We start from the raw sequence: 27,321 nt of genomic DNA, 5'->3' as shown, positions 1-27,321 counted from the left end.
TCTCAGCCCAGTGAAGGTGGACAGGTCTTTCAGTGTGATGAATGTCAAGTGAGTCATTTAGGTTGAAGTCAAACAATACTGTGCCTCCTGCAGCACAAGGCACCCAGTGTGATGTATGGGATTTGCTGCTCCTGTTTAAGACCTAGAATGGTATAAAGAATATGCTGAAATGATTTAGGTAGAGAAATAATGTTCTAGTTAACAAAATTTTTTATGTTTTCATTTTGAAGATATCTTTTTGCTGACCATAAATTGGGAGTCTGGAATTGTTAAAACTAGCCGATCAGTTTAAAGGTTTTTGGCCAAAAAAGGGGACGGGGGGAGCTCAAGTAGGCCTGCAAGAAGTATCAAATCTAACAAAAAAAAAATAAATTTAGTCTCCATTAAAAAATATTAGTGGTGTAAATGTAATCTGTATCCTGTCTATGGCTGTTAATTGAAATGAGGCTTGATACCTTCTTTGCTGCTGTTGAATTTGTTTTTGTTTTAACTATGGGGAAGACAACTGCTCAGTAACTGACTATTATTATTATTATTTGAATTTTTTTAAATTACTGTTCAACTAGTAAAAAACAGGTTAATCCCTAGTATGCACCTAATGTTAATTGAGTAGATGTCCAGCTCTTCTTAAAAGATAACACCCACTAGCACACCATTCTAACATTGCGACTCTTTCTTTAGGACATGCTGTCAGCCCAGAGGAACCATGCAGTGCGGATCAAGAAGCTGCCCAAGGGCACAGTGTCTTTCCACACACAGACTGAACAGCACTTCCTAGGTGTTGTGGAGAAAGAGGCTACAGCTGCCTCCAATGGCAAGACTAATGCCAGCCCCAACAAGGGTAAAGAGAAGGTGGGAGATTTCTTAAAACACTTAACTAAATCCTCTTTGACCATATGTTTTTATTACACAATTTGATGTCCTTTGAACTTTTTTGGGGTTTTTTTCCTTTCTATTTTTATCTTTCTTTTTATCTTTTTCTGCTTTAGTTCAAGGCCCATGTGTATGTTTGGGTTTTTATTTATTTATTATTTTTTATTGTTATTAATTTATTTTTATTCATGCTTTTCTTACTTTACTGCAAATTTTCTTTCAGGCAATTATTGGGACATTTCGGAGCCTTTTTTGTATTTATTTTTTATTTTTTGTATTTTTATCTACTTTCTAATCTTTTTTTTTTTTTTTTTCTTTTCCATTTTCCATTCTCCTTTTCAATCCTGCTCTTCATTAGAAAAAAGAGAAGGTAGGCTTCTGTTTTTCTGCATGCAACCAGCTTTAGATAACATGCAGATATTTAGCATTTAAACAACTTAAAATTAGACACTCAACTAGTGTGTTTTACAAAACATGCTCACAAAACTGTATTAATGTCTGCAGCACTGAACATTTACGTCACACCTTTTAGCATTTACTTTTATCAGTGATGTCCTTGGAATTTTTTTTTTTTTTTTTTTGGCCGAGACAAAGTGGCAGCATTTGCCCTTTTTGGTGAACTGGTTATTACATGTACACTGTAATTATTTTGTCAACATAATGGCTTCTTGAAAATGACAATCTAATCATTCTTTCCATTTTTCAAGGCTAAAGTTGAGAAGGTTAGTTGACTTGAGTTTCTGTTTTTATAATCGAACATTGGCATGCTTCTAAATTGTGAGTGTCATCCAACTAATGACCCAGGATTGACCGCTAACATACCACTGACTCCATGTCATGTTCAACTTCTCACCTTTCATACAAATACTACCATCTACACATTACTAATGACCATATATGTATAACTGAATACATTTTGCTCATTTAAATATCTAGATATGTTACTTAAATTACATTAGTCTTTTGTATTGCCATTATGCATCGAGTATGTGTGAATATTGAAACCTAATTAGCACTAAACATTAGGGGTGTATCAAATTAGATATGGTATGGTGGTGTCTCATTACAGTACATTTTCAATGCAGCAAAAATAAGCACTGTGTGAAAATTTGCCTTAGATTTCCATTTTCACTTGATAAAAACATTGAACATTAAAAAAAATGCAATATCTGAAACTTAGTAATGATGGTGTTTTTGCGTAATCCATTTAGACTCTTGGCAGCATATAACGAATCACAAGCTGTGCATTGGAATGTAACAAAATTAAATATGACTAAGCATTATTTCAGGGTTGCGAGGGCTCAGCAAAATGTCCACCACAACTACTACTCAAAAACTGCACACAAAAACAGACCGGACACTTTTGGGCATTGTAAAACGAAGACCTATTTTTCTTTCGACTGACTTGATTCCTCTTTGTCTGATCTGTGTGATGTAAAAAAAAAATATATTTTTTAAATTTATTTTAAATATATAGCCTACCCCCCAGCCTCTTCTGATTCAAGATAAATAGACCATTAGGAGTATTATTAGTGTAAATCCTTTACACCTCATGTAATATGATATTTATGACGACTAGCTTACATTTTACTGCAGGCTTTTGAATGTATTGTCAGTTAAGCCTTGTATTATATAATACAATACACCCCTATTAAATATGCTAATTAGTGTTCACTTGTTTGGTTACTAAGAGGGGGGACATTGCTCATATTGGTTGATGTTTACTGTCTCTATTGTATAAATTGTAAATGTTGAGCTTCATTTGTGTTTGAAAACTTCATCTGAAAATAGACCTGTATTAAGTCCTACACTAAATTTCTTCCAGCGTGCAGTTCCTTTCTGTTTAGAATTATTTAAGACTAGACTTCCTCAGTGTCTGGAGAGCTAGCCCTTCTTGTCCTGTGGTCTGATGGAGCGTGTGTGTGTGTGTGTGTGTAGGAAGCAGAGGAAGGCGTGATTGTGTATGAAGACTGTGGAGTGAAGTTGACCATACCCTATCATATCAAAGACCTAGAGGGTGGAGTGATTCCTCAGCTTGGAGACAAGGTACTGTAAACTAGTTGCCCTAATTAGTGGGCCAAGCACCAAAGGTGCATAGACATCCTATTCTACTGCTGCTGCTTCTTCTGGCTAGGGTATCTATGGCAGCCTATAGAACCGTCTGGTAAAAAATTGTTACATTTGGTACGCTGATTGGGGAGGGTCTAAGGAACGTTCTGACCAAATTTCGGTGCTGCTGACACTCTAGCACCACCATCGGGTCATATTTGGGCCCAATTTGGAAGTATGTTTTTGGTCATTACTTTTGAACCGTGTGTCCAAAATTTAATCTCTGCATTTTCTGGGTTGAGATGAGTTCAGCGCACACTATGACATCAATTTTCACCCAATAAGAATTTCTGCCGCCTTGGATTTTTTATTTTAAAAAAACAAACCCTATAGTTATGGCTCTGTTTTCCTGTGATTGCTTATGCAACAATTGTTGCACGTCTGCGATTGTGCGACTCACCGAGTCTGGTTGCTTTGCCCCCAAAAATAGTGCTTGTAGCTTTAATTACGTTTTTGTCCTGTTACTTGATATATTTTGCTAATACTTACACCTGGCTTGATCCTCAATTCATATTTCATTTCTGTTTTTCAGTGCATGAGTGCAATTCATTATTTTTAGACCCCGAATGTTCCAATTGCCATTTGGACATAACAGGGAAGGATTTGTAGAAGTAAAATTAAAGTTTGCTCACTGTTAAAATAAAACAAGGGGAAAAAAGATCTTCCTACTGTGAACACTAGGTGTCACTGTCACAAAACGTTTCTAAAACACTCATTGTTCCCTTTCGTCCCCTACACAGAACGTAAATGACGTTAATTTTTTGCACTTGCATTAATGTTACCAAGCTTTTGACTAGTTAGAGGCACCAAAGAAACAAATTTCAGGTATATTGGCACCCTTTGCAGAGGGTGACTTTATAAAGAAGGGCCTTGTAGAAGTCTTTGCTATAATGTTAAATGAATGCATTTTGGCTGAGCACAACTTTTATTCTTGTAAGAAACACGGTTATCTGGCGAATCAAAAGATTTAGCAACCAAGCAAATCACAAGGCCTTTTATTCAGTTGCGTGTAATGTGATTAGGTTGTTTGGCTCCACATATATACATAAGCAAACATTTGCTCTAATGACGCTGAACAAGAGCTGACTGAGATCTAACATAACTGACGGTCAACTTTGCGATGTGCTTCGAATCTCAGTAACAAGACTTGCCCTCGACTTTACAGCAAATCTTCAGTACAAGGCACAGCATCACTATTCCTGTTAGAAATATTAACCTTTTTTTTTTATGTACACAGCACTGTTGAGCATTTAGCAGTAAGTGGTTAAACTTATTGAGTCAATTGAATAAACCCAAGGGACTGTCAAGGACAGTTTGGACAACCCTGATGTGTACCGTCTGAGAGATACCACCAGACAGAGTGGCCTAGCTTGGTACAGTAACAGATCTGAGATCCTGCATTCTATTTCCATAGCCAGTGGAGCTGTACCATACTATAGTACCTGTAGTTACCCCGCTTGCCCAAGGACATGTTGATGGGCCTTGAAATAGTGCAGTGTCCAAATGAGCTCACAAAATCAACCTCTGGTTAGAAATGAACACTCTGACTGCATAGAACATTCTTCAAGGGATAGTGTGTGATAGTGAATCTCTGCCAAATTTCTATTTGTCCTTTTTCTAGTGATTTTCACTAGATAAGTATCACCATCATATTTTTAATTATGTCAGGTTTGTTTGTTTTTTTTTTTTGCTTATTTAAGTACAGTATTGCTTGCTTAATGCTGCTATTTAGTCTAATATTTGTTTTACCCATATAAAATCTGCGAACAAGTTTTATAATTATGGCTTCCGTTCAACTTTATATTAGCAATACATACAGTATAATATGACGTAGAATGTGTATATAGTGCACTACATGCTCAGTACAACCGCTTTTGAAATTCAAAATATGCAACTCCTTGTGGTCTAGGGGAATTACTCCTATTTTCATGGGGAATTAATTGTATGTTGTTGGAAACCGGGAACCAGACAGCAGTACTCAAGTTGGGCACAGATAGTTCTGGATTCAGATTAGTAATGAAATGACTCATGAAATTAACTCATTAGTTATGTGCAATGTGTAATGTTCTTTAGTTGGAGTTTGCAATCAGTGAAGTAAAGCGTACTGGCCAGCAGAGCGCTGTCTCCATCAAGATCTTAAACCGCACCACTAACACCAAGAGGCTTCTGGGCTACATAGCAACACTTAAGGACAACTTTGGCTTTATCGAAACTGCCAATCATGACCAGGAGATCTTCTTTCACTTCAGGTACTGCAGGTCAAAATCAGGGGAGGTGACACAGATTTCCTTCAGCTATTTCAGAACTGAGGTTTTTTTTGTTTTTGTTTGTTTTGTTTTTTTTAAAGATTGCTATTTCAGTTGTTATTTCAGACTTGTTCATTTGTGTTTCTCACACTCAGTATATTTGTCATGTAGTGAGATGTGTGGTAACATGGACAACCTGGACCTGGGAGATACGGTCGAATACACCCTATCTAAGGGTAAAGGGAACAAAGTCAGCGCTGAGAAGGTCACCAGAGTCCCATATGGTATAGAATATTTTTATTTAAACCATGTTATACTATCATTTAAATTAACTCTGTCACATGTGACTGTATCTTGAGCGCTAACATTAATACCTGAAGGTTTTAAGTTTCATGTTGAAAATGTCGTGTATGTTTTAAGTGAATGGGCTGGTTGAGGACATTGGCAGTACTGTGTTTTCGGGAAAGGTGGTTAGGCCCCTGCGTAGTGTGGATCCCTCTCAGACTGAATACCAGGGGCTTATTGAGGTAACAGAAGAAGGTAAGGAACCAGGCATTTATTTATTTTATTTATTTATTAAAAATTTACTTATCAGGTACCTCACAGTTTAAAAATAAAATAAATAGATCATAATAAATCATACAATGGAGATCTTACTGACACAGATGCTTAAGAGAATCCCTTTGTCAGCTCACGTGTTGAAGACTTGGAATAATAATAAGGTTCAGACAATTCTATAATTACGTAAAATTTAGTTCCTTAATAAGATCAAAATAGATACAGATTTGAAGTTATATATAGTAGCTTGGTAAACACCTTCTGACATAGGGTTTTATTATCTATAATGTACTTTTTCCACTCTTTTTTTTTTTAGAAAAGCTTGAGCAAAACAATATGGAAATGATTTTATTTGCTTTCTAAAGTTGCATTGACTATCTGGCTTCCAAGGGCAGGTTATGCCTAAAGTTAAACTGAAACCTTTGTAGTTAAATGTGATTTTCCTCATACGTTGAACATCACAATTTGGTTCAGCTTGTGATCAGATACTGGCTCAAAATTAGCAATGCACCTACAGCATGATATTCAGATAATACCTGGTTGTTATTGTCTTAACACATGTTAATATTATCCTAAGCTGACAAGCTGTAGCAAACAAGTGTTTTTAAATTTACAGCCAATTTTTTTTTTTTTATGGAGAAGGGAAAAAAGTAACATTTTATCCAAGAATGACAAGTTTACAAAGGGAGACAAGTGGTAGCTCAGTGTTTTAAGACTTTGTGTTACTGATCGGAATCTCAGGAAGTTCAAACCCAAGCACCACCCAGCTGCCACTGTGGGGCCCTTGAGCAAGGCCCTTAACCCTCAACTGCTCAGATGTATAAATGTAAGTTGCTTTGGATAAGGGTGCCAAATGCTGTAAATGTCACTTGGATCATCCTCTACACTTTGACTGATCAAGACTGCTTTTGCATTGGGCTGAAAAACTGATTAGATCAGTGAGTTCTGTCTGTGTTGCTTTCTGTTGCCACTTGTACAAAATCTTGTAAGCAGATTTCTCGTTAGATCATGTGGCAGCACAGGTGCATCATAGACTATTTGAAAGCTGGTATCCAGACATTTTGCAAACTTCAGTGGATGCATTTAGCCAAAATTGAGGATAAATTTAATTTTGACACATTATTTTTTCTGCTTATAACACACACTTATAACACAGTCAAAAATTTAGACACTCATTCTTTTTTTATTTTTTTCTGCCCACATTTTAGAATAATAATAGTCATCAAAACGCAAATGGAACTATGTGAATTATGTTGTGATAAAAAAAAATCCAAAATAAATCAAAATAGTTTAGCATTTTAGCATCTTTAAATTAGACACCCTTTTTACCAGAATTGTATTCTTGGCATTTTCTCAAGCAGTTTCTTGAGGAATTCCCCAGAGATGCTTTTTAAACAGTATTAAAGAAGTTCCCACCTATGCTGGACACTTATTGGCTGCTTTTCGGAATATTTCGCTCAGGGTCGTCCATTAAAAAAATATTTTTTTATAAATAAAATGTTAGTTTTCTAATGAAAGAAATGAATATGTTAGCACAATGATATTTTTGTCTACAACACGGATTTCAAACATTTAATCATACACCTTCAGATCAAAAGCTTTTTAAGATCTTGGGAAAGATTTCCAAACTTTTGACCGGTATGTGTACACCATGACATGTAAAACAAGTACATCAGACTAAACACGGAAATGTTTAGAACCTGGAAATGTGGAAAATCTTAGTGGCCGTGTGCCTGAATTCGGTCACAGAGACTTTTAAATATTTAGTCAATATTTTGGTGTGAAGCAACTTTAATATATTAATTGTCATGTAAATGCCACATTTATAGCAGTAAATCATTTGATCAAAAGTCCGATGGATGGATATAATTCCTATTGTGATGCTTTCATATATTATTTCATATATTGTTGATTTAGATCCTCAGGTTCCAGTCATAATTTTGTTGTCCTGATGGGCTTGTACTTTATCTGGTTGGATCCTGCTAGGCACCAGTAAAGGTCAGAATTACCCGTTTGGAATCGTTAGCATGACCAGTAAACGAGATTGCCTGCAGAAAGGGGAGATGGTGAAATTTCATCTGTGTACCGTGCCTCAGACAGGACAAAAGATGGCTTGCAACGTCGTTCCACAGCGTAGAGCTCTGGTGGAATGTGTTAAAGACCAGGTAACAAATTGTGTTTGTATATATATTTTCATTCATAATGTTAATTAACCAGGTGGCTTAAATGTTCTTTGTACTAGCTGCCATGTCGTAGACCTGATGATGTATAACTATCTGATGCGATTTCTTGACCTTCCTAGTTTGGTTTCATCACCTATGAGGTAGGCGAGAGTAAGAAGCTGTTCTTCCATATGAAGGAGGTGCAGGATGGCTTGGAGCTCCAGACTGGAGACGAAGTGGAGTTCTCGGTTATCCTGAACCAGCGCACGGGGAAGTGCAGTGCCTGCAATGTCCGCAGAGTGAGGTCAGACAATCATTATTAATGGATGTCTATAGAGGAATTATGATTTTTTTTGTTTGTTTGTTTGTTTTTTTGTGGTGCATCTCTGAGTATGACCTTTATTGCACGTGAATGCTATAATAGATTTTCTATAGTTATTTCCATCATCTCTGTGAGCATAGTGCTAGGAGTAGAACATGCTAACTTTTCTGTTGCTACCCCTCTTCCATTAAATAGGCATTTCACAATAAAACATTTGTTTTGTAATTGTGTGTGAGAGAGTGAGAGAGAGAGAGACTGGTGTGGTTCAGTTTTCATGTATTTGGAAAATACTGATAAATACCCATTCCGCTGCCTTCATCTGTGTCTATTTCGAATTGAAAAACAAATGTTTTTAAAAAAATCACTAAGAATAACATGGATAGAAACCTGAATGAATGTTTTTAAGCCATTGAGGTCAATGAACTTTCTAACAGTAAGTCAAAACCACTCCAGTTTACAAATCCCTTTAAATCAGTAGCAAAACCATGATAGCCCAGTATTATTAACTTCTTATTGCTTCTTGGCTGTAACATGTGTTCTTATTGTAATTGCCTTCTCTAGTCTCAGTAAAGCTCACTAATGTGTACGTGTGTCGTAGTGAGGGTCTGAAAGCAGTGGCAACACCTCGGCCTGACCGCCTTGTGAACCGCCTGAAAAGCATCACCCTGGACGATGCCAGCGCCCCGCGTTTGGTGATCATTCGACAACCCCGGGGCCCTGATAATACAAAGGTTAACGCACAGTAACTCTTATTTTCTGTCCTCTATGTAGAAGTGAATATAGTGACTTGACTATATTACTTGCATTAAAACATACACTTAGCTTCATCTCCATTATTAATGGCCTGTTGCAAGTCTCCAAGGTCATAGTTTGTCCGAAAGTGTATTTCAAAGAACTAACTTTTAGTGTGCTTCATTCCTCCAGGGCTTTAATGTGGAGAGGAAACCTCGCCAGGCCGGCGTGATTGACTGATCTACTATTTGCTGCTCCTCCCTCTCCACATTGACAACACCTCAGAGAATAGAAGCAATCAAGATTAAAGGACAGGGAAGGGATTTGCACTGTTATAAACATCAATAAAACACATTAAGCGCCATACACACACAAACACCCCAATCCCAAAAATCCCTTTCAAAAGAATTGATCATCTCCTCTGACCTTTCACATTAAAGTGGTTTTTGCGCATTTGTCATAGAGAATTCCTTGGTTGTGTGCGTGTATGTGTGCATTCTGTGCGCGTTATCAAGTATTTTTTAAGAAAATGTAAGAGAAGTGTGTTGACAGTGTTGAAGAGAAATGGGATTTGGTGGTTCTGCCACCTTGTGTTTCAATCTCTGCTCAAAATGAAATTGTGTGGAATTCCCCCAATCCTATTTTCCCTCTATCTTGTGAAACCTTTTTCTTATACTTTTTGGACATCTGTTTATTTGCTCCTATCCTATCACTTGACAGCCACTCACCACATTAAACAGCTTCCAAATCAAGCATTTTGCTCTGATAGAAGGTTACGTTCATGTACCGTTCCCTTTTCTTCTCCTGCTCTGTTGTTCAGCGCATCTTTTACAACCACTCTGGTCTGAAATATCACTGTGCTCAAGATTGCTCATGTATCCCATTTGTCTGAATGATCTTTTTTTTTTTTTTTTTCCCTAAGTGAGTTTATTTTGATCAAATTCTGTATGTTTTTGTTTTAATAGCTGTGCTTGCTTTCACACCCTCTTTCCATGTTTTCTTCTGCTTTCAGGTGCAAAATTCATAATTGCTTCTCATTTTGCAGTCATTTTATATTGTTTTTTTCCTTTTCATTGCACACCTTTCTTTTTTTTCCTTTTTTTCTTTTTTTTTTTTTTTTTAAACATTCAATTTAATATGCTTCTAACAAGTAAAATAAAAGTAAGGTTAAGGTGCCTCAAGACTCTAAGACAAAACAAACCCAACCACACAATAGAGGTATACTCTATTCCTGGACAATTGCCAAAAAAAAAAATAGAAAGAACATCTACAATCTTAGGGTGGCTTTTTTCCCCAAATAGATTTAATACAAGTCTGCATCCCTGAGACCTGTGGATATAGTATACTATATGTAATGTGTGCTATTTAGTTAGTGGGAGGTTTAAAAAAAAAACAACAAAAAATTAAGTCTGCATAACCTGTGAGATACAAAGGGGAAACAATACCTAAGGTTCCATTCAGAAACTATAAGATCAGGATTTAATGTAGAGATTATTTGCTGTGCTCCTTACTGAAAATCAAAATATTACTGTTAAGACTTTTTTTTTTTCTTTTCCTTGAGATCAGAGGGTTATTGCTGAGCCACTGGTTCTCCTCTATACTTTTGTTTATGGTCTTGAATGGAAACAATTGAAATAAATGTTTTATGAAAACACATTCCTGTGAACTGAAGCCCTGTTTGATTTCCATATTGCAAGTTTCTTTAATGCAATGCTTAAATACTTGACAGTCAGTCAATACTTTAATACAGAGATTTTACATAAAGGTTATGTAATATATAATGTCAATGCTAAACCCTTGTGCTTCGGCTGTGAATTATTATTTTGGTACGGTGCACAACTTCCGGTGTAGATCCTGAGGTAGTTTTCTGAGCTTCAGTCCATCGAAACCACCATTCCCTGAGCTCTGATGGGCTGCTTAGCTGGGGTTCTGTTATCTCATTCGCTGTAACTAAGATGTAAGGGAGTTTTGATTCCACTCTAGTGATGACCATCTTCTCCTTACTGTCTCCCTCTGGGACATCAGTGGTTATTTTCTCTTCAGTCACTGATTCCAGAAATCCTGAAGTACGATCCAACTCCATTCTAACTGAGAGATCGTCATCATTATCATCATCAGTCTGGCACTGAGACCGCCTCGTGTTTGCAAGGTCCATCCTCTGCAGCTTGATTTTATACTCCTCTAAACTATTTTTGCACTCTCTGGCTTTCTCCTTCAAATCCAGGAATTGCATCTGCAGGACTTTCTCATAGCCCTCTTCTGCCTTCAGCTCATTGAGCCAAAACTCGAGCTGTTCTTCCTCATTAGACATTGATTCTGCTTGCCGCATTTCAAGTTTAAAAATCTGCTCATCAGTCGTGTCTATTTTGAGCTTGAGTGCTCTCAGACTAGCCTGTTGTTCGATGATTAACTTTTTCAGGTTGTCTTTTGGTTCAGAGGCTTCCTCATATACTGTAACCCCGGTTTTAGTGACACATACTTCATTTCTTTGCGTTTTATGTTCTGTTATACTTTCACATAACTCGATTCCATCATCCTTTTCTCTATGCTTCCATTTCTTGTTTTCTGTTCTATTTTTATCTTTTCCTTGTATTACCCTAGAGGCCTGGGCTAGTTTTTCTGGCTTGACTCCCATGTTATCCAGTAGTCGTTTTCGTCCATCCTTCTCTTCATTTTCCCCCTTATCTTGTGTTAATTGCTGTTTCCTACCCTTACCCAGATTCTCCAGCCAACCCCATGCTTCCTCCATCAGCGTTAATGATTTCCTCTTGGGCCTCTTCAGTTCTTCAGGGGGAGTTTTGGGGTGGAGATGGGAGGGTGGAGGGAGGCTCTGCCGGTGGAGGATGGCTCCGGCACTACTCCTGCGGAGTTTTTCTCCTCCCTCGACTCGTCTTAACTGAACATGTGGCTTGTTTGGGCAATCCACCGGAGAGGGCCCTAGATAGTGCAGGGTGAGCTGAACTTCCCTGGCTTGTTGGCCATACTTCCCCAGGGACTCCAGGAGAAGCTCATCAGGGGTCACGTTGCGCCCATAGCCTTTGAAATTCTCTCTCAGAGTGTAGCGACCTGTACGACCTATGGACGAAGCAAAAATTTTGCACAAGTAAGAGAATTTCTGCCACATTATAGGAGCATGTTCATTAAAATGGTAAGCGTTTTGCGCCACCATGAGTTGCCTGAATATCTTCAGTGAGCTTTGGCATCTTGTAGAATCCAAGTCTCTGGTACTGTACTCGAGGAATGAGAACCATTCATTCCAAGAGCTATTCCTTCAGTTGTTATTTGTTTTACTGTAATGTTTCTACAGATTCAACCATTCAGTGAGCCCTCATACCCTGTGCATGGGGAGGAATGGTCATCCAGGAAGAGATCACTACCATCAGGAGGGTAATGTTTCATAATATGAGAGAGGTGATCAGTCACAATACGGTGAGGGTTAAATAAGTGTGCACAATTTTTTTTTTTTTTTTTTTTTTTATAAATATTTACTATGCTTCTAGTGCACGTATCCACTTCAAATGTATGCACGCAATGCCTTTTGTCTTTGTACTTCTGTACCAAAGAAAAGTGTATTCATAAGCATAAATAAAGATCTGTTTAGAAAATAAAGTATTTGGATACTACAGTATATTTGAAACGTTATGTAAAGGTTTAATACAAAAAAATTAATCAAGTTCTAGATTTAAATGCTGCAAAAATGCTATAGCAAATTGTCAGATTTGCAATGAGTCATTCCTCTTAGAGGGAAGTGGATGCAAAATGCCCCCTACAGCATAACAAACACTGATTTTTCCTTTTCTTTTCCCACCTGTCTGTATCTAGGTTTAAAATCAGGAGAAATATATCTATGCAGTATTTTGATGTTAGTCTCTGCAAATCTGCTAGTTTGGGATCCTCTTAACAAATCTATGCGTGTTTGCGCCTTAAGCGTCCATAATAAATTTCAACATTCCAGATATATAATACATTATAAACTTCACCAGAGGTTTTAAATTATATTAAGGCAGGCCAATATTTCAAACATCACAATCTGTCTTCTGTAATCCAGTTAATTAACTTACCCAGAGCTTGGGCTAAAGCAATGACTACTTCTTGACACGTCGTCATTTCAGTTACACCACAAACAATGCGCTGGAGTCCATCAACAGACACTTTAATCTCCATTCTGAGGAGGAAAATATCAATAGTTATCTCCACTTAAGCACTTTCAGTACTCTCAGTAGTTTGTATAGCAGTTATGGTTATATGGCATTTCTATCGCTTAGGCTTAAATCTGAGATGTCACTTTATTTTTAATGAATTAAACCTGCTGGCCCAATAAAAACATTGTTTAAAAGTATTGTTTGTTAAAACTGAGACTTCTTGCTAGACTCAAGTGAAGGAATCTCCAAGTATATTATTTTCTTAAATGTGTTCAAAGGCAGGATTTTTAGAGGTCCATAATAGTTACTACAAACTAAAATTTCATTACAATAATATGGATAGAAATAAGTACCTGTCTTTTTAGTACTGATCCCCAGGTGTGTAAAATCCTCCGATCTGTCACAAAAACCATTTGGTTGAGGAGACGGTTATAGCGGCAGTGATGAGAACGTGTATATCTTGTACAAACCAATATGGAGTTCTGGCTTTTTTTGGTTCCCCACCACTACACTCAGAGGTCCAAACCCTTCCTGTCAGTAAACACAGATCATGGTTGATAAGCTGGACAGCAGCTGGATCAGAATTAGTCTATGACTGTAATTTATATAATTGTTTTTTTTTTTTTTTTTCTTTAATTGTCTTTATAAAGGTAAATTGAATTGACAATATCTAGTAAATATATCAATAAACAAGCTACCGGGGGGGGGGGGGGTCGGTTCTGAATAGATTGAGGTGTTTATTTTTATTATTATTATTATTACTACTACTACTACTTCTACTACTACACATAAAACAAACTGTCTAATTTCTTGTAAAGAGCATATACACTAACACTGTACTAATATTGGGTATGAACCCTCTGCTCTCAGAACAGCCTGAGTTCTCTGTGGCATGGATTCCACAAGGTGGTGGGCTATGTTGACTCGAGTGTATCATATAATTGCTGCAGATTTATCTCTTGTGCTACCACATCCCAACGGTGCTCTATTGCATTCAGATCTGGTGACTAAGGAAGCCACTGAAATATTCTGAACTCATCGTTACGTTCATGGAAACGGATCGAGGCGATTTGTGCTTTGTGACTTGACCTATTATCAAGCTGGAAATGTTGTACTATTGTAAGGGTAAACTGTGGCCATAAAGGGATGCACGTGGTCAGAAGTACTCCGATAGGCTGTGCCATTGAAATGATGCTCAGTTGGTATTAACAGACCTGATGTGTGCTAATTACATTACACTTTACACCACTATTACACCACCAGCTGCAGCTTGAACTGTTAACACAAGGCAAGCTGGGTCCATGGTTTCAGGCTGTTCATGCCAAATTCTGACCCCACCATCTGCATGTTGCAGCAGAGGCTCATCAGCCTGGGTGAAGTTCTTCTAATTCACCTGCCCAGTTTCGGTGAGTCTGTGCTCACTGTGGCCTCAGATCCCTGTTCTTGTCTGACGTGACTGGAATCAGATGCAGTCCTTCTGTTGTTGTAGCCCATCCGTTTCAAGGTTTGACAAATTGTGCATTCTGAGATGCTTTTCTGCTCACCATGGTTGAACGTGTTACCGTAGCCTTCATTGTCAGCTCGACCCAGTCTGGCCATTCTCCTCTGATCTCTCTCGTCAACAAGGTATTTCCACCTGCAGAACTGCTACTCACTGGATGTTTTTTTTCCACCATTTTGTGAAAACTCTAAAGACTGTTTTGAGCAAAAATCCCAAGAGATCAGCATTTTCTCAAATACCCATACTAGCCTGCCTGGCACCAACAACCATGCCACAGTCAAAGTCACTGAGATCACTTTTTTTTTATTCAAAGTTCTGATATTTCATGTGAACATGATCTGAAGCTCCTAACCTGTATCTGCATGATGATATACATTGCATTCTTGCCACATGATTGGCTGAGTGGATAACTTATCGGTACACAAAAGTGTGTCATGCTCTGCTTTTCATATATATAATAATGGTTCAGCACAAGCACTTTCACACAGAGCGCTCTCATTATTCTATCCTGCTTTTTTCTATGCTGTAATAACCATCTTTCTGTAATAAACCTTTTTACCTTAAGAGGACGAGTCTGCGAGTGTTGCCTAATTTCCACGACAATTTGGCGTCTCCCGGCTGGGCTGTGTTTCAACTTTTCTGGACAACAAGCAAATCGGAGGATGCCCGTGGAAAAGTTCCACCCTGAATTCCAGGTTGATATGCAGGCGGTGGCAACCACTGACTGGTAGGAATCATCAAGAATTTAGAATTAGAATTTTGTGACGTCATTGTGTATTGCTGTCTGTGTGGAAGGGAGTCAATGATTTAGAATTAGAATTTAATGAAGTCATAGTGTATTGCTGTCAGTGTATTGCTGTCTGTGTGGAAGGGAGTCAATGATATAAGAAATGTGTGTATTACATTGAGAGAAGTATTACATGGAGCGATTTCTTATAAGAAGTTCCAGGAACTTCGCCTCTGCGACGGCAGAGATATTGGTGTTTCTTAGATCACAGCTTCAAAACTAAGAGAATATATATATATATATATATATATATATATATATATATATATATATATATAAATATATAAATATATATATATATTTATAATATATAAATAAATAAATATTTAAATAAATAAATATATAAATATAAATATATATATATATTTATATATATATATATATATAAATAAAAAATATGAATGAATATATGAGAGAGATAATAACGGTAAAAGTATTTGCTAACGGAAAGAGTCCGGTTCGAGCAATAAATAAGTAAAGAGAGTACTTTAAGAAGCGCAAGTTATTATCAAGTGGCATGCCCCACTGACTCATTCCATCATATCAGCGGTACATGATACATTTGGCAAATTTAACGCACAAGTACATTTTACTGAGATAAAAAAAATAACAATAATAAGAAAAAAAAGAAATGATTATTTAAAAAAAGAAGGGAAGAGAAAACTGTAAGCCCTACCAAATTGCTGTATGTGGACTTGCCCTCACAGGTAAACTATTTTACATTCTTAAGGTTTTCTCTATTGAACTTATAAGTTATACGATTAATTGAATGTCTAGAGATTTGGCACATACTACAACCTTTTCTGTCTGTGCACGAGAATGCATATTCACTTGATTTTCATAGCACGTTAAATTTATTAAAACTTTTGAAAGTTATAGAAGCTGTAAAAATAAAATAAAATAATATATGGGGAAAACATGTAGCAAAGCACATACTGTGACACATGCTATGGTATGTACAGGGTGCTCATATGTTGATCCTAATATCACGTTTATATGTGTGAATTATGGGGAAGGATGTTTGAACCAATGTGATGTATGGGTTAAAGAATGTGCATTCCCAGAAAAAGGTAGTTTTAGTCTCAGAGAGTTAGAACAACAGAAACTTAATTTAGAGACAAAGGAGAGAGAGACCCCTAAAACAAAGAGCGAAGTGCAGTTTTTGGCTGACTGGAAGGCATTTGCTGAATGACAGAGCGAGGCACATAAAAGAGAGAAAAAATGTCAGGCAGGGCCCTCATCTGTTTCACAAATTTTGCACATGTTCAGTCAAATTGAGTGACACGCAGTTGCATGTATTTTTTGTCCCAGAATCAGCGCCCCATGTCTCATTAGCCAAAATAAAGAACAAACAGTAGAAAGACGTGGGACTGTGGGCGAGATTATGTGAGAGTGGGAAAATTACAGATTGGGAACAGAAACCCACCTTTAACATGTGGTACAGCCTGACACTGGGAGTTTATAAAAACTCTTTCTCGATATGTGCAAGGTTAACCGGGATGTTATTTGTCATGACAAGGGAATGTTTCTGAACCTTGGGACAAGCCCCATACCCCTAGAGGCACACCCACAATTGAAGAAGGTGCCTCTCGGGCTGTGGGCCCAAGGGAAACATGACGTTGGTCTGATTAGAAGTGCACCACCAGTCATGATCACGCCCAAATCTGACTTTAGGACCAGACAATCTCAATACCCTCTTAAATCAGAAGCTATTGAGGGAATTAGGCCAGTATTTAATTCACTACTAAAAGCAGGGGTCATTGTCCCGTGTCCTGATTCGTCAGTGCGCACTCCAATATTTACAGTGTGAGAAGCAAAAAAACAAAACAAAACAAAAAACCCTACAACATGATGAATGGAGATTTGTACAAGATTTGCAAGCGGTTAATGCAGCAGTCAAACGGAGAGCTCCAGACGTGCCAAATTCATACACTACATTAAGCCAGGTTCCAGCAAATAGCGAATGGTTTTCAGTCGTAGATTTAGCTAATACATTTTTTCAGTATACCTCTTGATAAAGAAAGTGAGTTTTGGTTTGCATTCATATTTGACTGACGTCCTTACACTTTCACTTGCTTGTATTAAGGGTATTGAGAGTCACTAACGATATACAACCAAATGCTAAAGGACAGCTTAGCACCTCTACCACATTCTCCAGGGCACAGTGTGAAACTGACACCATTAAATTGTTGCAGCATCTTGCCAAAGAAGGCCACAAAGCCAGTCTCTCCAAATTACAGTATGTACCACAAGAAGTGAGACTTCTAGGGCACGACATCTCCACCAGTGGAAGGAAACTCTCTGCAGACAGAGTATCTGCCATTCAGAAGATTCCCTATCTTTCCTAGGTATGTGTTCGTATCACAGAACTTTCATTCTAAACTATACCATTCTAGAAGCACCACTCAGAGAGATGGGATATGTAACAGGTTGGACAGCTCATTCTCAGGTAAGTTGGATCCAGTCGCTGCAGAGATTCCCCCGTGTGTACGTGCAGTAGCAGCAGCTGAGAAAGCTGTGGTGGCATCCAGAGACCTGGTAGGTTACTCAGAATTGGACCTCTTGGTTCCACATGAGGTGTTACTCCTACTTGAACAGAAAACCTCACACCTGTCCACCCAACGGTGGCTGCACCATAACACTATACTACTAGATATGCCAAATGTCACTATAGAACGATGTACTGTCCTTAACACTGCTACTCTTCTTCCAACAGAGGGAGACTGAGAACCACGTGACTGTGTTGTGCTGATTAACAAACTCTGCTCCCCTAGAGTCGACCTGAAGGATGTTCCATCAGAAAATCCAGATCTGATCCTTTTTGTGGATGGGTCTGCGTCACGTGACCCAGAGACAGGTAAAAATCGAGTGGACTATGCAGTAGTGACCGCACACGAGACGGTCTGTCAGGAAGTATCCCCTCAAACCTTTCAGCACAAGCAACTGAACTATATGCCCTCAGAGGCATGAAGACATGCTGAGGGACAGTCAGTAAATATTTACACAGACACTAGATATGCCTTTGGGGTAGTACATGATTTTGGAACAATTTGGAAATACAGGAACTTCCTGATGAGTTCAGGAGCACACATAGCCCACTCACAAAGTCTCTGAGCTGCTGGATGCAGTCTGACTCCCCCAAAACTATTGCAGCATGAAAATGTGATGCACACACTAACAAATTAGACCCTGTTTTCCTAGGAAACACTCGAGCAGACAGTGCAGCATCTATGGTCCCAAAACACAAAAGAAAATAATCACTCCTTCTTTACAGCTTTCAGACCTCCAAGCACAAGCTACAGATGAGGAAAAGGCTGTGTGGCGTAAAGCAGGCTGCACGGTTGTTGACAGAATTTGGCGATGCCCCCAGGGCTGTCCTTGTCTTCAAAGTTGAAGCATGGCAGGGACCATGCGTCAAAAGGGGGAATGATGGCTGCGATAAAGCATTGGTTTCTCTAATTACTTTTAAAAAATTTTGTTTACGATGTTTGCGCAACTCATAACGTGGGTTGAGGTTTGAAGGTAGAGAAGGCCACGTCCCTACGTCCAAACAGGACTCAGACGTGGTAGTGATAATGATAATCTCCAGTGATAATGGCACACCTTTTGTGAGCCATGCCCTTAAGTAGGTGGGTGAATATTTGGGTATTGAATTAAAGCAGCACTGTGCATATCATCCGGCTAGTGGTGGGGTGGTAGAGAGAGAAAATGGGACACTAAAAAACAGACTGAGCAAATGCTGTTCTGAAACAGGCTTAGGATGGGCTTAGGCCCTTTGGATTACTGTTTGGGAGACCTTCACCCACAGGAAATGGGCCTGTGACAGCTCCTCTTCCCGACACTGCAGCATGTGATGATGCAATGTTAAATTACTGTGCAACATTGTCCTCTGCTCTGCACTCTATCCACAAGTAGGTAAAGGCAGCACTTCCAGCTCCAGCCGCGTGCCCGCTGCATGATCTGAAGCCCGGAGAGTGGATCGTGATCAAGGACTTCCGCAGGACTAGGTGGAACAAACCACGGTGGTCTGGGCCATTCCAGGTTCTCTTTGTCACTCATTCAGCAGTGAAAGTCAACCAGAGCGCCACATGGATGCATGCAAGCCACTGCAGGAGGGTGCCAGAGCCAAGCATTGAGCTGGAGAAAACAGCACTGCAATAGGAGAACTAGACCATAATTCTCTATCAAGAGGCCTCTAGGAGGACCTACGCTCACGAGCAACGATCTGCATATACACACCCACACACATGACACACTACACCCCAACACATCAACACACCAATCCCACGCGACTCCATGATAGACAGTCTTAAGTGGTATCTAGTAGCCTGTGAAATCACGGACATGTAGTTTTTGGAGAAAATGTTGACGACACTGTAACTGTGCTCTTAGGAGGACTGAACTTCCTTAAACGACGTGACTTTGCTACCGCACCTCTTATGCCCCAAAGCTCCCTGACCACAGACTACTGTTGCAGACTAGACACAAATCATTAGATGTTGACCTGCACATCCACTCATATATACAAACCTATTCCTAATCTTACCTGGTATAGGTGGTATCTGTTATTATGCCCTGTTTCAGAAATAAACTCACAAATCACTGGGACCGTTCCCGACAACACTGGGGGGCTGGGGGTCGACCCTTAAACTGGAAAGATAAACCAAAGCACGATATTGAAGTTTATTGGGTGGAAGACTTAATGATCAATCACGCCAATCACATTGTTGCAGCAGAAAGAGTGCATGACGCGCACACACTTTTACCCAAATTTGTTATTTAGCTGATCGTGGTGACGGGACTAAGTGTCTAAGGCGACGTGATTTCTATAGGTCCCACATAAGCCCGCGAAGTTCTTTAGTAGACTATTGCTGCAGATTGGACGACAATTAGTAGTTAAAAGCCCGTATGCCAAGATATTGGCCGCCTCTGAAAACCGTTCTGTATCGCCTTTCGTCAGAAGAATCATTGCCAACAGTGCTACCCACATAACGTCACACGGCCCCTTGTCAGACACATAATGGTTATTCTATCACTGAACACATGCAGTCTGTGATATGCAACTCGTTGCAGACTAGCGAGATGGGGCTTGATTGGTTGAACTCCGTTTTCGGGGGCTGGAGATTGTGGATACTGACCATTTGTGTTCCTATAGTCACCGTCATTCTACTTGTCTTAATCATGGCACCATGTGTAATTTCCTGTGTGCGAGGGTGTTTCCTCCGATCATTAAGAGCAATGACTGATGACCAAACACTGATGCTAATTAAAACGTCAACAAAAAGTGACTACGACCCTTACGAAGACCAACCCGAGCTGTATCTCAAACCTGACTGGGAACTAGATTCTGCCAGCGACACTGACGATGATGACCCATTGACATCCATTTCACGTCTATTGTAAATATGCACTTGACCATGACGATTCTCATTTCACTCTAAAATAAGCTTGTTTGACGACAGGATACTTTATATCCGCAAAAACAGCCTTAGCGCCTTCATTATGTCTGTTTCATGATGAATTCAGTTGAACGTGAAAGGATTCTGAAGTTCTGATGTATTCACAGCCTAGTAATTTCTCTGTTAATTTTAGTAATCATATTTTGTAATGATAAAATGGGGGAAATGTGAGGGAAATGACTCATTTTTACTTTGTAATAGTTTTGTTCTTGTTCTTTTTCTGTTCATCTGAGGATAACGCCTAAGAAGGCCATGTCATGTCACTGAGATCAGTACCGAATGTTTATTTGCTTACAGAGACACAAACATGTTCTTCTGTTCAAGGTTCGTCTGCACATCTTCCAAGATCCTAAAACAAAGCCTTGAAATGCCTTAAACTGCCTCTTATTGGTACACAGAAGTGTCATGCTCTGCTTTTCATATATATAGTAGTGGTTCAGCACAAGCGCTTTAGAGCGCTCTTATTATTCTATCCTGCTTTATTCTATCCTGTAATAACCATCTTTCTGTAATAAACCTTTTTACCTTAAGAGGACGAGTCTGCGAGTGTTGTCTAATTCCACGACACTATTCACTACCACTGCTTCATTTTGTATGTGTTCTTTAATAGGTTGTGGTGTCATGACCAAAGATGTCTTATTTGTCAGTCCTTCCAGGATTTTGTGATCGCAGAAATTTATGCAAACTCCTCAATATTCTGAGGAGCTTGCTATTTTTCAAGTTTACTGCAGATTTTGCACAGATTTGGGCCAAGACGTGTCATATGACGTCATCACAACGTGCATTCAGCCAAAGCCCTCTTTGATTCATGAGTGAACATGAGTGCAGCTAAAAGGTCTCATTTACCAACAAGCATCACTGCGAAAGACCGTGCAAAGCAATTTTGTGCAATTGCAATTTCACCAAATTCAAGCTCAAAAAACTCATCACAACGATTGAAAAGAGCCACAGCAAAATCAACCATTTTCGTCTGCAACAATCACGAACATAACTCCTGTATGGACTGATTTTTTATAAGAAATTATATTATCTATTATTTTCTATTTTGATCAGTTCTATTCTGGTCTATTAAGTGTCTTCATAAAATCGTATGATGATATAAAAGTATGGCATCATCCAGTGACTTCTTAAGCATGTATTTACTTTCCCCTGAAACGAGTTGGCAACACCAGGATGCTCAGTCACATTTCCATGTCCAACACCTGTAAAGCCACGATTACTTTTGCACTGTAGTGTAACTGCATGTTCTTTCCAGATGCTGCTGTATTTACACCATTTTGATTGGATGGCTGCCACTGGTTTTTTTTTTTTTTTTCTCCATCAGCTAGCCTTGAATTTTGTAAGTATTTGGCTGTGTTGGTTAGAAACAAGACAACTCAAGGAGAATCATTTACCACCAAATCAAACAATTCCTACTAAAACAAATATTTGTCAGGTCTTCTGAGAAATTGTCTTATCTATCGTGATGTCCGAAAGGTTTCATGCTTCTTCATATGCTGGAATGCTGGAGGCATTATCTAATCTTAAAATAGCCTACCAAAAATATTGTACATATAGTTGTATGCTGGAACTATTTTCTGACAAGGCAATTTACTATCAAAGTATGCTGCCTATAGTTTCCTGCCGGAAAAGTGGACAAAACAGCGTACAATCCTTACGGTATTGTTTTACGAAGACCTGTAAATGTGCAGTTTGATAAATGTGGGATAAATCATTAGAACACTGCAGCTTGGATTGGGTTAGCTGTTATTTCTAATTAGAATAAAAGTTTGCATCAGTCACTCAAACAGACAGCGCCACTATGGGAAGCCAAACCACTCAAAAGGTGGTCCAAACTGAGCTACTCCGAAGTACCACGCAGGACGGACCACATACCTGCGCAACCCGCTGGGTACTGTGGCACGAACCACTGAAAAGTCCTGTGTTTATATGTTTCTGTAAAGCTGCTTCGAGACAATGTCCATTGTTAAAAGCGCTATACACATAAAATTGAATTGAATTGAATTGAAGAGTGCAGCCTGGACCAATTGATATGCACAACAAACTGGACAGCGCAGTGCAGGTGGGTCTTAAACGTGCTGTGCAGACCAGTTTTGACCTCCCAATGCGAGCAACAAGACCAGCACAAAGTAAACTGGGAGAGACTAAACATAATCATTTGATTACGTACAGCCATACAAATAGGCTTACAATTACCAAACTGGTCCACGCAGTGCAGTTAAAACCTACCCGCAGCGTGCCATGCTACCCAGTGGGTCATGCAGGTATTCGGTCTGTGCCGCGCGGTTCTTCTGAGTAGCTTGGCTTCCCATACACTTCAGTGAGAAGAGTCTGGAAAGTCTGAAGAGTTTTCTGCTGTGTGTCTCTTATTGTTTCTTTCAAGGGCATTATCAATTCCGTTAAACATTTTAGGACTATTTAAAACAGTTTCAAATGTTCTCTTAGGACTGTTTGCCATCTGTTATAGGAATAGCAGTAGTATTTTACAGTAGAGTTCTGGGGAAGAATTCAGAGGAATTTGTGCGCAGGTCTCGTGGCTAGAAAGTCCAAACTGGTCTTCTTCCGGTCTGCTCAGTTTGGACCAGCTTTTGAGTCGTTTGGCTTCTCATACGCCAAACAAGTGCTCTCGAGAGTAACGACAAAACTAGTCTGATGTAAGTAATGGGTGCGCAAACTTTATTGGTTTGACAGCGTCAACTATTTGATTGGTTTATAATTCAGGGAGCAGGACCTACGGGAAGAAACAATAATTAAACCGCACATCACTCGCTCGTATTTACAGCTTTTCCTGACTATGACAGCAAGCGCGCGCTTTTATGATCTCGCGAGAAGTGAGCTGTACATTTCCGGCACACAGCTGCACGCTGTTAGTGGTGTTTGTCTGCAGTCCAAAACATGAAGATTGTCACTTGGAACATAAATGGCATAAGAACCTTTAAAAACGGGATAAAGTCTGCGCTTGACTCGTTCGACGCTGATATAATATGCGTTCAGGAAACCAAAGTGACGCGTAAGTAAAAGCGGAAACGATAGCAAGAACACATGTCAGTGTGGAGCTATATTAGTACGTCAGTAGACTATTATAATAGACTAGGTGCACACTTTTGTCAGGTGTTTAAAAGGAAATTCTCCCCTCATGTTGTTAGGCGATCTGCTGGACGAAAGGACAGCAATTGTGGATGGATACAACTCTTACTTCAGCTTTAGCCGAGGACGCACTGGCTACTCGGGTAACTTTAGCATAATTAACGAGCTCGTGTGGAGTGGCCTGATTGTAATAACTCAATTTTATTCTTTGACTTTTTTTTATTTTTGTATTATTTGCATGTACACAGGAAATTGATGTTTATTTTTTGTTGTTTGTTTCAACAGGGGTCGCGACGTTTTGTAAAGACTCCGCCACCCCATTCGCCGCAGAAGAAGGATTGACAGGTCGCCTTGTCAACCATGGAGAGGCTGTCGGTTGCTATGGTGATCAGGGGGACTTCTCCATAGAGGAGCTCCAGACACTTGATAATGAAGGACGAGCCGTAATCACCCAACACAAGTTCAAGCATTCGCTGTAAACCTCTACTGTTTTTAACGTGGCCTTGTCGACTTGCTATTGCCCAGTGACCTTGGAGGAATTCCTGTCACCATCTTAAGTATAGTTCAGTAGATACCTCAGCTACACTATATGGACAAACATACCCATCACACACACCCACATGTGCTTATAGAAAATCCTATTACAGATTTAGTTATTATGATACCCTCCACTTGTCTGGGATGGTTTTCCATTAGATTTTGGAGTGCGGCTGTGGGGATTTGCCCATTCAGCCACATGAGCATTAGTGAGATTAGACTGATGTCTGGTGAGAAGACCTGGTGTGCTGTCAGTGTTCCAGTTCATCACAAAGGTGTTCAGTGGGGTTGATGTCAGGGTTCTGTGCAGACCACTCGAGTTCTTCCACACCAACCTTGTCGAACCATGTCTTCATGGATCTTGTTTTGTGCACAGGGCCATTGTCGTACTGGAACTGGTTTGGGCCGCTTAGTTCTAGTGAATGGAAAATGTAATGCTATAGCACACAGACATTCTAGATAATTGTGTGCTTCCAACTTTGTGGCAACAGTTTGGGAGAAGGCACACATATGGGTGTGATGGACAGGTAGTCAAATACTTTCAATCATATAGTGTACTTTTGTCCATATAGTGTAAATCTGCCAATGCCTAGTTTGTTAAAATCTTCTCTACATCCCCTATAGTGTTGTATAGGACCATTGGCAGGCATCATATAGATACTATCCCAAGACATAGAGGGGAAGCCGTTGAGGGGATGCTGAAATCGTAACCAGCTTTTTGTAACCAGCTAATAAATTTTGAGCCTATTCAGTATCCCTCTATATTTTTTTAGCATTGGAAAATTTGGTCTACATCAAGTAGAATGATTCCTCTGATTTTACTGATGTACAAGACTGTTACAGCTTTGAAAATGGTTTGCATGGTAATTATTTTCCACAGGGAAGCAGAAGGATCTGAGACCCTGACTGTCATCAATGTGTATTGCCCACGTGCAGATCCAGAAAAGCCAGAGAGAAAGCTTTTTAAACTGCAGTTTTACAAACTCTTACAAAGCAGAGCTGAGGCAATTGTCGGACCTCGAAGGTAAGCAAGAATTGATCCGGAGCAACATTATTTTTGTACATTAAGCTTTACTAGAATTGCACCATTAACATCACACTGCATATCTTGAATTGAAATTTTAATTGCTATTGTTCTGTCTAGTCATGTGATCATATTGGGTGATATAAACACCTCTCACCAGCCAATAGACCACTGTGACCCAGATGATGTGGTATGTGTTCAGGAATACTGCACTACACATAGGGAGCATGCAGTGATTCATGGCTTTTGAAATTTTATAAATATAAGCTCTTACTTGGTTGTTTGTCTGAACATTAAAACATTAAAAACATTGTTGTTTAATAATTATTGGGACTATGTGACTCATGCTATCTCCAAACTTTTTCTCATTTTTATGTCCATGTCACACAGGAGAACTTTGAGGACAATCCAGGCAGAAAGTGGTTGGACAGCTTCCTGTTTGAGCTGGCAGAAAACGGGAATGATGAGGAGGATGGTTCTGAGCCCTCTCTGAATTGTGTGTCTGGTGGTAAATTTATTGACACCTTCCGATATTTCCATCCTACACGTACCAATGCCTTCACATGCTGGTCTACACGTACGGGTGCGAGGCAAACCAACTACGGCACCCGCATCGACTATATTTTTGCCAATCGTTTACTAGTTGAGACAAACTTACTGAATGCAGATATCATGCCAGAAGTGGAGGGTTCTGATCACTGTCCCATATGGGCTAAACTAAGTTGTACTTTTGTACCCAGTCCTAGATGCCCGGCTCTGTGCACCTGTTATATGCCTGAGTTCATGGGGAAGCAGCAGAAACTCTTGCGCTTTCTTGTTAAGGTTTCTGGACAACACACAGATGGCAGAGACATTGAAAAACCTTTGCCTGGATCTCAAGAGGTTGGGGAGATTCGTGAGAACCTCAGTCCTCTAGCAGTAGGTGTCAGTTCTGGGAGCAAGAGACCTTCAGATGGATTACCAGAGTCATCTACATTCAAGGGGAAAAAAAGCAAACAAGCTAAAAAGGCAACTAAACCTCAAGGCAATCTCCTGACCTTCTTTAAACCTAAATTGACCCCTGTATTATCTTCAAGCCAGAGCCTAAGCTCAGGTGAGAACACAGAGACATGTTTCAAAAGTGAGGGAGTCATGCCTGAGATCCACGAAGGTACAGAAAATTATGTCAACAGCTGCATAGCAACCCACAGTATGCTTACAGAGGACCACACTGAGGTGAAAGTGAAGGGTGAAACAAATAACTTAAGCATCTCAAAGACTAAGGAAGACGAAGAGCGTTGTCAGGATCAGCTCCAAAGCAACACCATGCTCAACCAGGAGACCAAGAAAGGATCCTGTCCAGACTTTTGGAAATCAGTTTTGCATGGACCACCCCAGCCGCCACGGTGTAACGCGCACGACGAGCTGTGCGTGCTGCGGACTGTGAAGAAACCTGGACCAAATTTGGGCCGTCAGTTTTTTGTATGTGCTCGTCCTCAGGGCCACTCGTCCAACCCACAGGCAAGGTGTAATTTCTTCGCCTGGGTGGACAAACGCAAATAGAAGCCAACTGAAGTATCTGTAAAAAGTCTGTTTATATATGGTGCTTGAAGAATGTTTTCTATAAAAAATGTTTTTATTGTACAAATAAATGATTTAAATATTTTTTGATGGTGCATTCTTTAGTCTGAAGACCAAACACATTTAGCACAATTGCATGCTAAGCTGTTGTAGGACATTGACGTGTTTTAAAACGAATTACATTCTCGAATCATGACCAAAACATTACAGAGTGACTATACT

General features: G+C 39.4%; 3 protein-coding genes across 9 annotated transcripts in view; 2 read left to right on the top strand and 1 right to left on the bottom strand.

The window, feature by feature from the left end:
- csde1 (cold shock domain containing E1, RNA-binding) overlaps positions 1–10,658 on the top strand; it is a 32,923-nt gene extending 22,265 nt beyond the window's left edge. For 4 of the 6 annotated variants that reach the window (XM_053625064.1, XM_053625062.1, XM_053625058.1 and 1 more), the window contains 10 exons: positions 682–852; positions 1,581–1,595; positions 2,812–2,919; positions 5,056–5,231; positions 5,400–5,512; positions 5,649–5,768; positions 7,773–7,951; positions 8,089–8,252; positions 8,869–9,001; positions 9,195–10,658. In XM_053625064.1, the coding sequence (XP_053481039.1) occupies positions 682–852; positions 1,581–1,595; positions 2,812–2,919; positions 5,056–5,231; positions 5,400–5,512; positions 5,649–5,768; positions 7,773–7,951; positions 8,089–8,252; positions 8,869–9,001; positions 9,195–9,242 (1,227 nt within the window). In that variant the 3' untranslated portion in view covers positions 9,243–10,658. The remainder of the gene's footprint in view (positions 1–681; positions 853–1,580; positions 1,596–2,811; positions 2,920–5,055; positions 5,232–5,399; positions 5,513–5,648; positions 5,769–7,772; positions 7,952–8,088; positions 8,253–8,868; positions 9,002–9,194) is intronic. The other 2 variants (XM_053625063.1, XM_053625059.1) reach the window with 1 other exon arrangement.
- On the bottom strand, positions 9,901–15,331 carry rassf11 (Ras association domain family member 11). 2 transcript variants are annotated; one of them, XM_053625066.1, is made up of 4 exons: positions 15,205–15,331; positions 13,498–13,675; positions 13,064–13,167; positions 9,901–12,077 (listed from the first exon to the last, which is right to left on the bottom strand). In XM_053625066.1, exons 3-4 carry the CDS (start codon positions 13,164–13,166, stop codon positions 10,792–10,794), a joined length of 1,389 nt encoding a protein of 462 aa, XP_053481041.1. In that variant the 5' UTR covers position 13,167; positions 13,498–13,675; positions 15,205–15,331; the 3' UTR covers positions 9,901–10,791. The 2 variants fall into 2 exon arrangements, with proteins under 2 accessions (XP_053481041.1, XP_053481042.1); XM_053625067.1 differs by lacking the exon at positions 13,498–13,675 and having other exon boundaries at positions 15,205–15,314.
- An 8,202-nt stretch (positions 15,332–23,533) lies between these two features.
- Positions 23,534–27,265, top strand: apex2 (APEX nuclease (apurinic/apyrimidinic endonuclease) 2). The gene is made up of 6 exons (XM_053625057.1): positions 23,534–23,901; positions 24,038–24,121; positions 24,264–24,453; positions 25,396–25,539; positions 25,660–25,729; positions 25,930–27,265. The coding sequence occupies exons 1-6, from the start codon at positions 23,787–23,789 to the stop codon at positions 27,079–27,081; spliced, it is 1,755 nt and encodes a 584-aa protein (XP_053481032.1). The 5' UTR covers positions 23,534–23,786; the 3' UTR covers positions 27,082–27,265.
- The last annotated feature ends 56 nt before the right edge of the window (positions 27,266–27,321 follow it).

Source organism: Ictalurus furcatus, chromosome 5 (genome assembly GCF_023375685.1).
Source record: "Ictalurus furcatus strain D&B chromosome 5, Billie_1.0, whole genome shotgun sequence".
Classification (NCBI taxonomy): domain Eukaryota; kingdom Metazoa; phylum Chordata; class Actinopteri; order Siluriformes; family Ictaluridae; genus Ictalurus; species Ictalurus furcatus.
This window is presented reverse-complemented; position numbering and strand designations above follow the sequence as displayed.

What these genes read in the sequence shown, in the direction of transcription:
- rassf11 (XM_053625066.1), bottom strand. Translation starts at nt 13,166, where the DNA reads ATGGAGATTAAAGTGTCTGTTGATGGACTCCAGCGCATTGTTTGTGGT. An exon ending in TGCTTTAGCCCAAGCTCTGG is followed by an intron (nt 12,078 to 13,063) that starts GTAAGTTAATTA and finishes CTTCGTCCATAG; the next exon opens with GTCGTACAGGTCGCTACACT.
- apex2 (XM_053625057.1), top strand. Translation starts at nt 23,787, where the DNA reads ATGAAGATTGTCACTTGGAACATAAATGGCATAAGAACCTTTAAAAAC. An exon ending in CACAAGTTCAAGCATTCGCT is followed by an intron (nt 24,454 to 25,395) that starts GTAAACCTCTAC and finishes TATTTTCCACAG; the next exon opens with GGAAGCAGAAGGATCTGAGA. An exon ending in GCAATTGTCGGACCTCGAAG is followed by an intron (nt 25,540 to 25,659) that starts GTAAGCAAGAAT and finishes TGTTCTGTCTAG; the next exon opens with TCATGTGATCATATTGGGTG.